Raw genomic sequence first — 18,019 nt, 5'->3', positions numbered from 1 at the left:
ACATGTAAAAGAGAGATTTTGGGTTGCCTGAATGAATGTATATGGTGAGATTCAACATAGTTACGGGGGTGAATTGTACAAATATTCTACAAGACATCAAGACATACTGTGCACTCTGTTTTCCATATTTGCAAACCTAAATGTACATACATACATACATATGTATATATATATATATATATATATATATATATATATGTGTGTGTGTGTGTGTGTAAGGGAGAAAGGGAAAGGGAAATGTATCCTTCCTACTATAGGCACAAGGCCTGAAATTTTAAAAGAGGTGGCTAGTTGATTACATCAACTCCAGTGCTCAACTGCTACTTATTTCATTGATCCCAAAGAGGATGAAAAGCAAAGTGGACCTTGGTGGAATTTGAACTCAGAATGTGAAAATGAACGTGATACTGCTAAGCATTTTGTTCAGTGTCCTAACAATTCTGCCAACCATAAGATACATACATACATACATACATACATACATACATATATATATATATATATATATATATATATATATATATATATATATATATATCCAATAGAAGTACAATCAACAAAAAAAGTACTCCATCCAGTGAGAAATAAATATCAATTTAATATACAACTGAAAGAACTAATAATTTCAAGCTTTTATGATACTTGAACATGCATATTTATGAAATACGCCATGTATCTTAAAGCAATCTTTTGGGCTCTGTTTATGTGTTATATATATATTTTAAAAAGCAAGGACGCTGGACAGTGAGAAAATAAGAAAAAAACTATGGAGAAGGTCGGTGCAATAAATGGAAGGAGAAAAAAGAAACAAAATCAAGAAAACTAAGACCTTCATCCTCCCTGATTGAAGAAAGCACATTAAATACAACTGGCAAAGAAGAAATTTGCAGAAAATATGTTCTAGGCCAATTGTATTTAATGTGCTTTCAGCAATCAGAGATCTTAGTTTTCTTGATTTCGTTTCTATTTTCTCCTTCCATTTTTTGCACCAAACCTCTGCACATTTTCCCCACATTTTTTCTTATTTTCTTACTGTCCTGCATCCTTGCTTTTTAAAAAATATATATATATATATATATATATATATATAACACATAAACAGAGCCTGAAAGAATGCTTTGAGATACATGGCATATTTTATAAATATGCATGTTCAGGTATCATAACAGCATGACACTATTAGTTGCTCTTTCGGTTGTGCATTAAATCTATATATATAAAAATGAGAATGTGTGTCTGTCTGCCTGTCTGTCTGTCTGTGTGAATCCCTAAAACTCGAGAACTACGCAACCAATTTCATTCAAATTTTACAGATGCCTTACTTAGGGTTCCAGTTGTGTTTTAGTCAAAAAAATTTAACTTCTTGCAGAGTTCGAGCCCACGGCAACATAATATCTCCTCCACTATTTAAGTATTACGTGTCAAAAGTGAAACAAAAACACTCATGTCAAATACTTTCACTTTAAAAATGAAACTATTCTACTAACTGAAACAATCACATTTCGATACTGTAATGACAGATACTTTCAGAGACAGAGAGAAAGAGAGAAAGAGAGAGAGAGAGAGAGAGAGAGAGAGAGAGAGAGAGAGAGAGAGAGAGAGAGAGAGAGAGAGAGAGAGAGAGATGTATATGTACACGTTATTCCACTAACTGAAACAATCACATTTCGATACTGTAATGACAGATGCTTTCAGAGAGAGAGAAAGAGAGAGAAAGAGATGTATATGTATACATATACATGTATATGTACACGTATATGCATAGATATATATAGATATAGATCTATATGCATACATGTATATGTATACATATGTGTAGATGTATATATATATAGATGTACATGTAATATGTACACATATATACATATATATACATGGATACAGATATCTATACATATATACACCCATCACACACAAACACATGCACACAAACACACACATTAGTCATTTGTTTTCTTATTCAAAACTACGTCAAAAGTACTGAACGGATCTTTATGAAATTTGGAAATTATATTCTATGTATAACGGCCATAACTCCCATGAAAATTCATATATTTTTGATGTTGATGAAATTTTAACTCGAACATAACAGATGAGCATTATTTGTAATTCAACGGTACAACAGTGTAAGACTACCCTTTCAGATATACTTACATTGTGATTTCTGCAATGTGGTGCATAAATTGTCAAGTAAATGAGACGCATCTTTGCCTCCACTGATTCACTTGCAAAGTGTTGAGTAAAATTATTTCGTTGCAGACCTCCTTTGGGTCTTTTTATTATCACTGCGACACACATAGTCCCCAGTTGGTAACATTGATTTTCAAGGCCCTCCTAGATGAGAGACTGGCATTCCACTTAATGTCTATGTTCCATGTTGGCATGGATTGGAGAGTTATTAATGTAGAAATATGGTATCGTAGCTACTAACAGTTGAGGGTTGCGTAGTCTAGACGGCGTTTTTAGATTTCATTATTCTCTTTAACCCGGGCGAAGCCGGGTATTTCTGCTAGTTGATATATATATATATATATATATATTGTTGATGTCATAAGAATTTGTACACTTTCAAGAGAATGAGAAATAAATCTTTCTTTTTTTTTTAACATTGGAGAACGAAGCACATGAAGCTACATAACTGCATGTAAAACCAACATCTCTTGTCGACATGTCTACAAGAGATGTGAGTTCAAGTCTCACAGGCAGTGTTCAGTTTTTTCTATTCAAAGGGTATATTTACCCCAATATTTGCATGCCATTATTTATAGCTTTATGTTTTCCTAAGCTCTACTGATCCCAGAAGAATTATAAATACATACATATGTAATAATAATGCACACACACATATGCATTTATTCATTTATAGAAAAACATGATTAAACTCTTTGCATACCTAAACATTTATATACATTCATACACACACATACGTTTTTCTTCTTTTTTTTTATGTATATCCTGTATATTTAATTAAATCAATCCAAAGATTTCTTCTCTCCCTGAGGTGAAACCATTGGTCACTGTTTTGAAGCACTGAAATTCCCAACACCCACAATAAATAATATATTTAACTATATAGATCTAATTATTTAATAAATATTTTCATTAGTGAATTAATTACAACAGCCCTTTGTACATTACACAGACAAACCACTTTGGTTTTTGTAACATTTTCTTTTTGTTTTTTGTAGACCATTTCAAATGATGCGCCTATTCAGTATTGATGATATTAATATATTGTATATTGCCTTCTCCTTATTTCCACAGTGTTCCACTCTGTTTCAATTTGAACTGTTCCCATTGTGTCTATTTTATTTTTATTTCTTTGTATTTGAGAATATTAATTAATTAATGCTTATTTATTCAGTATGTGTGAAAAGGAACGAGGATGATTGCCAATAACAGAGAAGTAAAGAGAAAGAGAAAGCAAACAAGAGATTATGATCACTGTTTTTATATCTCAACATTCTTTATTCTTGAATCTAACCCAGCAGCCTTTATTACTTCCAAACCTCCACCCCAACCCCACATTTTTCCTTTATTCTTCTTCTACTCAGATCTCTCTGTATACCCCGACCCTGCTTGTTGTTATTATTGTTGAGCTGTAGATGATCCTTATCTCAATAGCAGATCTATGATCAAAGATGCTCCAGCCTTGACTATCTTATCTTTATTTTTAGACATAGTATATCTCAAAGACCATACTATCCTTGTTTTTTTTTGTTTTTGTTTTTGTTTTTTGTTTTTCTGAGATGGCAAAATATGATTAGGTTGGTATCTCTAGCAGGTCAGGTAATCTTACACAGGCTCCAACTTTGGCTTCTTGTTATTATTTAATTGCTGGTCAGCCATGATTTAGCAAACTTATGACCAGAAGCATTTCAATCTTGACCAACTCCCCTACATTTTCCCATGTAATGCATCTAGGACTACACTATCCAAAGTTTCTTTCCATTTTCAAGATAGTAGAATGTTATGATTTGACTGCAATTTCTAACAGGTCAAGTGGCCACATAGCTCTCCTCATTGGTTCTACCACCCTAATTTTTTCCAAAGGGTGTCCAAATTCCAAAATCAACATCAAATACTGGAAAAGAGTCCCAAATATATTTCTAAAATATCGTCAGCATGGTTGTGTGGTTAAGAAGCTTACTTTGTGACCACATGGTTTCAAGTTCAGTTCCACTGCATGGTACCTTGGGCAAATGTCATGGGCTGACCGATGCCTTGTGAAAATTGTGTAGAAAATTGGAAACCTATTATATGTGTGTGTGTGTGTGTATATGAAATCAAAATCAAATCAAATTCATAAATTCGATGACTGGCACCCATGCCAGTGGAGCACTAAGAGCACCATCTGAGTGTGACCGCAACCAGCGCAGCTGACTGGCTTCCGTGCCGGTGGCACGTAAAAAGCACCATTCGAATGTGTTCATTACCAGCGTTGCCTTACTGGCACGTGAAAAAACATTCGAGTGAGGTTGTTGCCAGTGCTGCTGGACTGGCTCCTGTGCAGGTGGCATGTAAAAAGCACCACTTGAGCATGGCCGTTGCCAGTACCACCTGATTGGCCCTCATGCCGATGGCACGTAAAATCACCCACTACACTCTCGGAGTGGTTGGCGTTAGGAAGGGCATCCAGCTGGAGAAACTCTACCAGATCAGATTGGAGCCTGGTGCAGCCATCTGGTTTGCTAGTCCTCAGTCAAATCGTCCAACCCATGCTAGCATGGAAAGCAGACGTTAAATGGTGATGATAATGATGATATATATATATATATATATATATAGTGTGTGAGAGTGTGTGTCACTGTCACCACTACTCTGCTGTTTGACAACTGGTGTTGGTTTGTTTACATTCCTGAAACTCATCATTGGTTTGGAAAAAGTCTGATATAATAAGTACCAGATTTAAGAATAAGTGTTGGGGTTGATCTGTACAACTAAAACTCTTTGAGATGGTGCCCCAGCATGGCCAAAGCCAATGACTAAAGCAAATGAACAATAAAAGCTTCCAATTTGTTATTGTTGTTCAACTCTGACTGAGCAGACCTATAATTGAAGACACTCCAGCTGTGACCATCCCAACTCTTTCACGAAATCTAAGACTGCATTATTACTGTGTTCTCTTTTTAACATGGCAAGGGTGATCTAAGTGAAATTTAGCTGCTATATATAGCAGGTCAAACAATTCTGTAGAGATTTTGCACAATAGACTGCATAGATATTTGGTCGGTAGACATTTCAATGGTTCTCTCGATAGAATGCAGAAGGGTTGTAGAGAAAGATGATATATTGATTTCAGGAAATGTTCCAGTTTACTGGACAATGGCTTTTTATTCATTTTTTCATTCTTTTTTTTTTTTGCATCAACTCTCTTAGTTCTGTGCGTTTGTTTCTTTCTGTCTACCTTTCTAATAAACATCTATCTAATCTGTAATAATTCTGTCTCTCTGTCATGTGTGTCTTGTAAATCAGGGGTCATGAACTGAATTCTCACCTTGGGTTGGACAGGGTGAATAGAGCTAGCAAGCGGGTGAGGCTGCACCAGACTCCGGTCTGATTTGGCATGGTTTCTATGGCTTGATGTCCTTCCTAATGCCAACCACTTTACAGTGTGCTGGGTGCTTTTATATGGCACTGCACAGGTGCTTTTATGTGACATTGCACAGGCGCTGTTAGGTGGCACCACACGGGCACTTTTACATGGCACTGTGTAGGTACTTTTACATCTATCTATCTATCTACCCACCTACCTGTCTGTCTGTCTGTCTTTTTATCTATCTATCGACATACCTACATATCTATCTATTTATCATCATCATCATCATCATCAAGGAACTTCCAAATTCACTCATTAGACATTGGTCAGCCTAGGGCCATAGTAGAAGGCACTTGCCCAAAGTGTCACACAGTAGGATGGAACCCAAAACCATTTGGTTGCAAAACAAGCTTCTTAACTAAACAGTCATGCCGTCTGTATTTATGTATATTTGTGTATATATTCATGTCGTAAGATATGAACTATTATAAGAGTTATAATTATTCTCTGAGTAGTAATAATCAATTCATCTTTCATGGCCATTAGTGTCGTTTTAAAACCGTTCCGCTACTTAAACAAGGAGTATTTTTAGGAATTCTATTTCTGTCACCCATTTACATAACATACGTATTTAATATGCCTCTTAATACATAACATTTTAATTACTTTTTCAAAATTCTCTTTGAACAAATTCATTATGAGGTTTTGTAATCAAATGAGTTTGAAATAAGTATCGAATTCCAAGGATTGTTTTTTTAAAGGATCAATTTGAATAAGAAGTGTAATGTTCTTTGTTTAACTAAAATCAGAATTGGAGAGGTTATGAAAGCTATAATGTCTTCAGAGTGGGTAAAGTTGCAAAGGTTATGATGGTTTTTGATTGGGAAAACTTGGTGCTTAACCTTTTAGCATTTAAACTGGCCACATCAGGCCCAGATATTCTGCTTGTTTTCTGCTCAAAATGGCCAGATCTGGCTTCTCACACCTACCCTACAATGCTATTCTAAAAATAAATAATCACGTCATCTAAATCTAGAAGCTAAAAGATAATACATTATTAATTCAGAACATTTGACTGAGTAATTTGAATGCTAAAGGGTTAAATATTGGCATAAGACCACAAAACTGAGAAAGGAACTTAACTGGGCTTTCATCCCAGTACCTGATGCCAATTATTTTATTGATCTCTGAAAGACAAAAGGTAACAGTGACTTCTGTGGAATTCGAATTCAAAATATAAAGGGACATAAATCAAGAACACGAGGCATTCTGTCCATCACTCTATCGTTTCAGCTAATCTACTGCCTTCTTCCAAAACAAAATCAAAGTTACTATGCGGAGAAGTGATGCAGATGAGACTTTTTAAATAATAAGGATTCTTTAAAGTATCCAATGTTTAGAATCATAAGGACTACAATAATCTGGTTCTTACAGGTTTTCAATGTTCAATGTTGTTTAATAAGGATTGTATTCAGGACCAGATTGTTTGTCTGTAAGTTTTAAGCTAAAACTTTGTTACAGCCATGTAGGTTCTTAACCTTGGTGTTTTTTCTACAGCTAGAGTCAATATACCATATTCCTATGATGTACTGGAAACAACTGTAAAATCACTTTTTGTTTGTTGTAACAGTCATTATTATAAAACTGACAGATTGGAAGATAACCAAATATTTCATGACAGTTTTAATTTTCAGTTGGAATCAACCATTTCATTTAATTTATATTGAAAATATCTTTGGGCAAGGCATGATTATCACAGCCTTATGCTTTTTTCATTTAATATTCTCACATTTCAAGACAATTAATATATCATGTTTTCCTTTTTTCTGTTCATCAGGTGATGACAACATGCACACCGACAGGAGGTATACGAGAGGTAAGTGTCTTTATTAATTCATTATAGGTAATCCTATACAACATCATGCATAAAACAGAATAAAACATCAAACAGAATAAAAACATATATGAAAGACAAAAGGATTTATGTTACATAGTCGAGTTTATTTTTCAATAGGTAATGAACTTATTGTATACAGTGCTCAGGTGCACTACAACTCATCAGAAAAAGTAAGTGCAGAAAAAGTGCATGAACTGTATACAGAATAATGCACAGGAAGTAAACAGTGAATGAGTCACTTAAAAATTAGAGAGTTGGTTTCAGCTGTACTGTTTGTGAATTTTAGGAAGCATAGAAATTTTGAAGGATGTATAATATAGTACTTTGTATTATTTTAAAAATGATACTTACCTGTTATCAACAGTCACTTTTTTTTTTATTTACTTAATAAACTATTGCAATGATGAGACAGGTGTAATACTTGATCAGTGAACTTTTGAAATGGCTATCACTACCTCACAGAGAAGGGAAAAAGCAAGGAACTGGGTGATTGTTTAATAGTATATTAACTAATTCTTTTGTGAGTAAAAAAAAAAATTGATTGTGAATAACAGGAAAGTATCCTAAAAGCTCTTCACTCAAAACTTTTCTGTTGAAATGCATGTATACATTTTAATATATTTTATGATAATTTCTTCATTTTTAGAAGGGGTTTCATTGTTCTGTAAGTTTAGAAATTAGCAGGAATTGTTAGTGCAATTGTAGCTACTATTGAGCAAGTAGACCTATTTCCTTCTGAGAGGAACCATGTCATGGATAGATAAGCTAGACAAGTCATTAATTCAGTACTTTAGATCAATATTTCTTAAGTTAGACTGCATGCCCCATTGATGAGGTTTGGCAATATTTTAGTGGGGCATGGATTACTTCAGAATGGGGTTTTAAGTAACAAGTGAATAAAACTTGCAATAGCATTTTAATTAAAACTTCATTTAAATATAATATATTGTATTTACTTGTGTACAAGTCATACACAAGTTTAAGTTGCACCTCTGATTTAGTGTTAAATCATGGTATGAAATTTTTTCTCGTCACAGTTTTAGCTTTGCTCCATGTATAGTTCATACCCCAGTTTTTCCGTTAAAAATCACGAAAAGAATAATGCAACTTTTACATGAATAGATATGCTATGTGCTAGAACTAACTCTGTCTGTTGATGGTGGGTTGCATGAATTTTTGGAAAACTGGGGCCTAATGCAAATAGTGATGTGAAACACTTTTTTAAGATTAATGATGCAGTACATTCTACGATGTACACGTCATGACTGCAATCTACGATTGCAATAAATTACCAAGTGTTGTCATGGTATGTTATATGAGATGTTGTGTGGTTAACAGGATATAATTGTGTGAAATAATGCTGTGTGCTAAGTCAAGGTGTGTTGTGTCAGATATACTCTGACAGTTAAGGTTATGTGTATGAGATACAGTTGTTATTCATGCTATTTTGAATCACCATCATCATCATCACCACAACCACCACCATCACCACTACCATCATCATCATCATCACCAGCACCAACAACCATCTCCATCATCATCATTATCAGTGTCATCATTAACATCCTCTACAGGTTAACAGTTTCGGTCTGGGTTGTTCTCGCTGGTTTTAGCAGCTTTGGAAGGATAAGATACAAATTGAACCATTCATGGAAGTGCACCTCCATATGTAACATGCTGTGCTATACCATACCATGGGCTCTTAACACTTTGAAAGAGTTTTATGGGTGCTGTCATATGTAGAATGTCTTGGACATTAAATGATGATGGAGGAAACAAGATGCTTTCCTTCACAACCTTGTTACCAAGTCAGTGACCAGTCAAAAGTTATTCTAAATCAAAAAGAGAAAAGAAAACATACATAGATGCATGCATGCATGCATACATATATGATAGGCTTCCACACAGTTTCCATCAAACAATTTATGCTTGCAAAGCATTAGTTGGCCCAAAGCTATAGAAGACACTTGCCCATGGTGCCAATCAGTAGAACTGAACCTGAGACCACATGATTGCAAAGCAAACTCAAGTACACATATATGTTTGTGCCATTATCATAAATAGAAGAAATTATTCAATACTTATCTTAGTTAGATCATATATATATGTATATATATATATATATATATATACACACACACACACATGTATATATATATAGATATATATGTATGTATGTATAATCATATACATGTCCAAACATACATACACACACACACATATGTACAGACAGACACACGCACACATACACACACACAAATACATATATATAGAGAGACATAAATATAGATCTGGCAGTTCCTATATTACATGGGCAAGGCTGAATCAGGATTTGTTCTTGGTCTAAACTATTGGACAAGTCCATAAGTGCAAGAATTTTCTTTTACTTTTTTTTTTTGTTAATGTATCACTACTAATATATGTAACTAATACAGCATAAATAACATGCTGTGTTTGTTACTCTCTCTCTCTCTCTTTCTCTCTCTCTCTCTCTCTTTCTCTTTCTCTTTCTCTCTCTCTCTCTCTCTTTGTTTCTTCTCTTTTAATGGTGAAAGTTGTATAAGGTTCTAATCTAGTCTCATTCTACTCATTTAACTTCTCACTTGCATAGCTAAAATTATTACACAATCAATAAAAACATCTTATTTTTTTCCCAACAGTAAAAGCATTACAAATATTTCAAATTCATTATAATTAAATTGAAATTCAATCTTTATGTAAATAAAACTAAAACTGAAATGAATGTTACACCATAAAATGCTAAAGGGAATTTTCCTATGTAGCAGTTCAACCTACTAGAAATAGAAACCAAAGCTTACACCAACCACACATAACTATCTTAAAAATGGAAAAACATATTAGATAATAGTAGTCTTTGGTACACCTTGTCTAAGGGAAAACAGAGAGGATGGTCACAGCTGGAGTGATTTTAATCATCGGTCTGCTCAAGAAAGGTTGATCTGGATCCATACAACTAAGAGCAAAATTACTTCCCTACATAGTCACTCAGAGTGTTAGAATTAGCAGCTAAATCTCCCACAAAGTACACCCTATCATATTTTTAAAATGATGAACACATTATGTAATCTAATCCTTGCTATATCTGAAATGCAACAAACAGCAAAAAAAGAAAACATAAATAAAATAGACAGCTTGGATCTCTTTGACTACAGAACTGGATCAAGGCCTACCTTATCCTAAACTATAATTATAGCTATAACTATTTCTTTTTTTTATATTTACTGTTCTTTTAGTTATTCTGCTATGTGATTATTTTTAATTCTTACAAAGTAGGAATATTTTTTTAGGGTGGAAAATTGTATTTTAGCTGATTGTTCTGTCTGCAATTAAACACTCATCTGTGAAATAGGGAGAGGAATTTTGTTTTGATGTCATTATCATCATCATCATCATCATTATTATGAAAAAAAGATAACCAAGATTAATTACTCAGATATGCCACTGACATGAAAACTAATAATTAAATTAGTGTTAACATAATTAATGTAGTGGTGAACACAAAGAATATAATTAGAAATATTTACATGGTGAAAATATAATAAAAAAAAAGACAAAATTAGATCAAGGACAAATATTTTTTAATCATTGTGCTAATATGGGAGGTAACTTCAGACATGTTTCAGTGTTAGTAGACCTTCTCAGTGAAACATAGACATTACTGTGTCTTCTGAAATACTAATAAGAAAATCACTAAATAGATACAATACTGTAAATAAGTAAACAAGGAAAATTAGTATATTAACTGAAAGAAAGAAATTAATTAGAAATAGGCATAGGCATGGCAGAGTGATTAAGTAGCTCACAGGATAACCAAGTAGTTCTGGTTTAAATCTAGTATACATCACCCCCAAGTGAGTGTCTTCTGCTGTAGCTGTGGGTTGACCGATGCCTTGTGAGTAGATTTGGTAGACTGAAACTGAAAGATGTTCATTGTTGGACAATTGTTATACTGATAATGTCCATTTGTCAGAAACATGTGTCCACAACTATCCTCTTATCTCCAGACAAAAAGCCTGTTCATTTTTTTTTCATAATTGTCTGTCAACTTTGAAGAATTCTTGATTCTTGTGATTATTTCCCTTGGTAATGTGATGCTGATTTCACTTGCCATTTAGTAATTGTGAAACATCCTCTACAGGTGAAGATAGTTTTAATAAATCAAGAATTTGTGATGTATGATATTTGATATGCCTGTATTATGTATGTAGGTATGTAGGTATGTATGCATGCATGCATGCATGCATGCATGCATGCATGCATGCATGTATGTATGTATTGAAACTCATTTTGACACTGTGGGAGCTAGAACAGATTTTGCCGTTATGACTTATTGAAAACGGGAAGAGTAGTGTCTCTGATCTCTTTGCATGGCCTCCAAGACTGATGAAAGGAAAAGCGAAAAGACCTTGATGTATTCACCGTGGGGACCTGGTGCATACTGTTACAAGAGAATGGACCTTGCTAAAGACACCCAAGAGCCAGATGGGAGTGTTAAGCTGAGTGCCAATTAAGTTTATCATTCAAGAATTCTGAAGAATTACTTCCCATCTAACTGAATATTTAGTTTGGGATCTTTAGTAAAAGAGTGAATGGCACAACATGCTAATTCCTTTCTTCCATTCCACATTCTTAACCCTTTTAATACTACCCCACTCAAAACAGCCTCTGGTTCTTTGATACAAACTTCATGTTTTAAAATGATCTAAATTAAAATCTTTCATCAAAATTTCAAGTTAATTTACGTTCCAAGTACCAGCTTAAGAAAGACAAAGCTATTTAAATATGTTATTCATTATTTTCAAAAATTAAGTGAAACAAAAGCAGCTTATTTCAAAAGAAATAGGGTAGCAAAACAGTTGAAGTCGAAGGGAGATAATCACCTATTGATGGATATCTCTAGTTGTGATTAGACAACTTGGAAAAAATACCAGCCATTTGATATTTAAGTATTTATTTAACCGGTATGTATGTGTGCGTTTGTATTTGAGTGTGTTTGTATGTGAAATATGCTGGTGAGTATGTATGTGTTTATTTTCTCACTTCTGTAAAGAAACACGTTCTTCTATCTACGTATCTACCTACCAGTCTACATATAGAGCCAGGCAAGTAGGTAATTAGCAAGGCATGTCATGCCCCAGCAGTAAACCTATAGCATCTTGTGTGTGATGCATTCATTTACGTTTTAACCTATATTTTTGTTTTTGTCATCTTCTGAAAAACTGCGATGTTCTGATAGCACCAAACATAGCAATGCGGTAGTTAGTGTTGCGTTTATGATTGTGTATGGATGTATGTATTGTATACACATACATACACACACATATATATATACATGCACGCACACACACATATATATACATGCACGCACACACACGCACATATATATTAAGATACACACACACACACACATATATATATATATATACATGTATATATATTTATATATGTCTACATTTATATTCATATATAAATATATAAATGTATGTATGCAAATGTATGTGTATATATATATATATGTCTGTTGAGATGATTTGAAAATACGACACCTAATAACCCAACACCATATCTTTTCTACACCTCTGATGAGATTTTGCCTAATACAATGATTTAATTATTGTAATTTAATCTTTAAGTCTAAATTGAAACAGCTGTAAGAGAATATGTTGAATTTTTGCAGATAATAAATTATATTAATGCTACATCTCCATTTTCTAGATTTTATATATATATATATATATATATATATATATATATATATATATATATATATATATATATATATATATATATATATTAGATATTTGCAATGGAAGCAGTATTAGTACAGCTACAGGCATGGCAATATGTTAAAAAGTTTGCTTCCCGATTATATGGTTCCAGGTTCAGATCCCCTGCATGGCACCTTGGGCCCTAGGCCAACCAAAGCTCAGTGCATGGATTTGGTAGAGAGACACCAAAAGAAACCTATTGTATATATATCTTTATATGAATACATGTGTGTCTGTGAATGTGTGTTTGTCTCGTTGTCTTGACATTACATGATACTTGCAAATGATTGTCACAATCGTGCAAGCATTTCTGATTTTGTATGAGAACATGTCATTTCTAATTTTGTATGAGAACATGTCTGGTCATGGGGAAATATTACTTTGCTTGGAAGCAGGTGAGGGTTAGTGACAGGAAGGGCATCCAACTATAGAAAATCTGCCTAAATAAATTCTGTCCGATTCATGCAAGTACAGAAAAGTGGATGCTAAAATGATCATGATGATGATAATGATGGTATCAACTCTTTATTCATAATTAAGAATTACTTTATTTTCTAATTATATCAATACCAACATCTTCTATTTATTTTATTAATAACTCTTTACTAAATGGCTAAGTCCATCTATTTGAATTCAACACACCAATTTACACTGGTATATACAGAAACACTCATGTATTTAACAGGTTTCCACATAATTTTCTGTCCTCCATAATATGATTTTCAAAGCATTGATCAAAGCATTCATCCCACTGTGTGATTAAAGGCATCAATAACTACATTCTGTGCAAATAAACGATAAAGGGATTTCTCAAGCTATTGATGAATCATTAGAGATACCTGACAAATCGCTGTAGCTGGTGATCATTCAAGCTAAGTTTGAAGTGAAAGAAGACCTACTTCAGTGAACAGCATGTGTGGAAGAACTACAGGCAAAAATATTTTTAAAGAGGTGGAGAAAAACATTGACCTAGAACAATCTGGTTAGGAATTGTTTAAATTGCATCAACCTTTTGATACTAGCTCGCCTGAGACTGACTCTGGTTCTATGATAGAAATTTATTTTGTTAAAATGATCTAAATAAAAACTTTACATCAAAATTTCATATTAATGTTCCAAGCACCAGCTTAAAATGACAAAGTTATTTTACAAAATTCTTCATTATCTTTAAATTAAATTGAAACAAAGACAGTGTGCTTTAAATGAAATATGGTAATGAAAGGGTTGGAACTAGTGATAGAAAAAAATGTGTGCGGTACAGGAAGCAGTTTTATTGAATATGTCTACAATGTTTGCGACAGTACTGGTGGTAGAAATACCGAGAATGTTTCACTGCATCATTCATCAATAAGTTTTTTATGGGAAACATTTATATCTATTATATCTGATAGATATCAGCAATGAATTTTATTCAATTGCATGCACTCAAACATCACAAGTTTGAACTATTTTTGAAAGGAACTGTATGATAACTGAGTAGCAGTAATGTTATCTCACAAATTTTTGAACTTCAGATGGGGATTGATATATTTAGAATGAGAAAAATTTTGCTTAGCTACTACTTGCAAATGGTGAATAGTTGTGGAAATTAATATAATTGTCTGACTTAATGATATATCTTAACGAGTTCAGTCTAAGATTACAAGGTGATTTCTAAGCTTATATGGAACATATGCCCCGCCGTGAAAGCTTTTCAACATAAGCTTTTTTCACTCCTTGTTATTGATAAATATCTTCAACCACTTATGCTGCTGTGAAAAAAATAGCCAAAAATGTAAATTCTTGATTTCTTATCAAATTTACACAAGATATTCTTATAGTCTGAAGTTTCAGCAGCATTTTTCACATCTCAATAAAAATGTCAAAGCATTAAAAATCTATCAAAATCCATCTAACAGCATTAGCAAAATAACTTGTGGTTGACCTTTGACTGGAAGTTATTGATCTGCTGTCTACTTGATAAACTTAAATAAATGCTTCCCAGATGAAGGATTCATTTCTTTAAAATCCCTTGTTCAGGTATTGCACTTTGGCATTTGACACAAATATTTATTTCAGCATGAAATAATGTGTGACAAAGCAGTACTTTTGAATCAAAAGCATAATTTCATCTAACAGGCTTCCTTACTGTTTCTGTTTCTCCAGTTTCACTAACAAAGTATTGGTCATCTTGAGGCTTATAGAAAATGACCATGCCTGAGATTCTACTGTATCTGAACCTGGAACATTGTGCTTGCATAGGTATAGTTCTTAATCATTCAACCATACTGTACCTTGATGAACAGTATATGGATGTAGATGTAGGTATATACATGGTTGTGTGGTAAGAAACTTGCTTCTTAACCACATGATTCCAGGTTCAGTCCCACTGTGTGGCTCCTTGGGCAAGTGTCTTCCACTATGGCCCTGGACTGACCAAAGCCTTGTGAATGGATTTGGTAGGCAGAAACTGAGAGAAACCCATTGTATATATGTATATATATATAAATATCTATGTGTGTATGTGTTTATGTGTGTGTGCACGACTTTGTGTCTGTGCTTGCCCCCCCCCCCCTAGTTGATCACATGATCACAATATATATATTCATGTACATACATACATACATACACACACACACACACACACACATATATATATATATATACATATATACACATGTACATGCACATATATGTATAAGTGAGAGAGAATATATTGTGTGTGCGTGTATGTGACCAGTTCAATGATAGGTTTGTAAACTTTGGTGACTAAACTTACCTTACTTCATTCATTGTTTGGTGTAAAATTAAAAAAATAAAATAATAATAAAGGAATCTTGATAATTGTGTGTCTTAGTGACTAATAACAGTCTGTAGTTGATGACCACTGTCCATTTAGTTTAGAAATGACCACAGCCTGACTTCATTCAGTGGAAAACACCAACCACAACGTTGCCACAAAGAGTGTAAAATGTTATCTGTCTCTCTACTTGCCTACTTGTCTGTCCATAGGAGAAACCTTGCTTCAATAAACTCTCTCCAGACCCATGCAAGTATAGAAAAGTGGACATTAAAAAACAATGATGATGGCGGTGATGATAATGATGAAAATCAGTTTAAGTTAATTAATTTCCAGTGAATTTATACATATAACTCAGTGAATACAGGCTTTACCTTGAATGGCAACACCACCAAACCTGCTTGTCGAATAAAGTGGTTTTTGCATACCCTGTGGAATGAAAAACAAGACTCTTCAAAAGGTGGATGAACTCAGGAGAGTCAATGTCCATCCAGATATGTGATATAATATGTGTGTAAAGATTTAGAATTTTCTAGTTTGGCACCAAGGTGTGCATTTAACCTACAAGGGTGATGTTAGACTCTAAGGAGTGTCAAAGGCAACCTACCCAAGGGATGGAGAACTCTAATAGAAAAACCAGGGGTATATTGTTCATGGAGTTAGTGGCAAACATTTGCATCAACTTTCTGCTAACAGCATTTCCAAAAAGTGTGACTAGTTCTACACAAATCTTCACCACATAAAAAAACAGATCATCTGAATGGATAGTCTAATGGCTATAATAATGGATAGATATATATATATGGTGTTAGGAAGGGCATCCAGCCATAGAAACCAAGCCAAAACAGACTTTGGAACCTGGTGCAGCCCCTGGCCTAGCCAGTTCCTGTCAAGCCATCTAACCATACCAGCATGGAAAACAAGATGTTAAATGATGATGATGATGATGATGATGATGATGATGATGATGATGATGATGATGATGATGATGATGATGATGATGATGATGATGATATATATATATATATATATATATATATATATATATATAATGGAACAATAGAGGACATTAAAACATTCAGACAGATAGACGATGCAAAGGCAGACAAGAGAAACAGCAATTAAGACAGGCAAAAAAAGATGGGTCATTCGTGGCTTTCTTTCCTCAGTCAAGTACCAGAAGTCACAACCATTTCAGGCAGTTACACTTGAGAGGGTTCGATTTGGTTTTTTTTATATATATATATATATATATATATTTATATATATATATATATATATATATATATATATATATATATATATATATATATATATATATTTATATATATATATATATATATATATATATATATATATATATATATATATAGTGAGAGAGACAGATAGACAGACAGACACAGATATTTAAAGAATGCATAATTTAAAGTACAATGTACAGATTAGAAAGTTAATCACTACTAAATCATTCTTTAAAAAAAATTTTTTTCCCTTTCTACTTCACCGACTATAATAAAGTATTTGACAAGCTCAAATTGAAGGCTTAAGTCTCCAAAGCAGAAATGTATGTATGTATGTACGTACGGAATATACAGAAGGAAAAAGAAAAGGATATACAGGTGTACAATGACTTAGTTTTACAGTTTACGAACTGTATACAATATACATAACTACAGTTTTGTATAAACAGATATAATATGCATGGCTGTGTGGTTAAGAAGTTTGCTTTACAAACGCATAGTTTTGGGTTCGGTCCTACTTTGTGGTAACTTGTGCGACTTCAACCCTGGTGCCACCTGTGAGTATATTAGGTAGATGGAAACTGAAGAAAGCACCACCCTTATGTCTCTCTCTCTCTCTCTCTCTCTTTACACACACACATGCATGTTTGTATGTACCCTTGTCTTGACATGATGTATGGTTGTAAATGAGCATCATCGTCATACAAGCGAAAAACATTACCTTGTTGGGAAACAGGTAAGGGTTGGTGACTGGAAGGGCATCCAGCTGTAGAA

At 33.6% G+C, this 18,019-nt stretch overlaps 1 protein-coding gene across 2 annotated transcripts in view; it reads left to right on the top strand.

Moving 5' to 3' along the window:
* LOC106882633 (tensin-3) overlaps nt 1-18,019 on the top strand; it is a 255,983-nt gene that overhangs the window by 72,975 nt on the left and 164,989 nt on the right. For both annotated transcript variants that reach the window (XM_089356522.1, XM_089356521.1), the window contains exon 3: nt 7,377-7,415. In XM_089356522.1, coding sequence (XP_089212648.1) covers nt 7,377-7,415 — 39 coding nt within the window. The remainder of the gene's footprint in view (nt 1-7,376; nt 7,416-18,019) is intronic.

The sequence above is a fragment of the Octopus bimaculoides genome, chromosome 8, assembly GCF_046866305.1.
Source record: "Octopus bimaculoides isolate indiv1 chromosome 8, ASM4686630v1, whole genome shotgun sequence".
NCBI classification, from domain to species: domain Eukaryota; kingdom Metazoa; phylum Mollusca; class Cephalopoda; order Octopoda; family Octopodidae; genus Octopus; species Octopus bimaculoides.
This window is presented reverse-complemented; position numbering and strand designations above follow the sequence as displayed.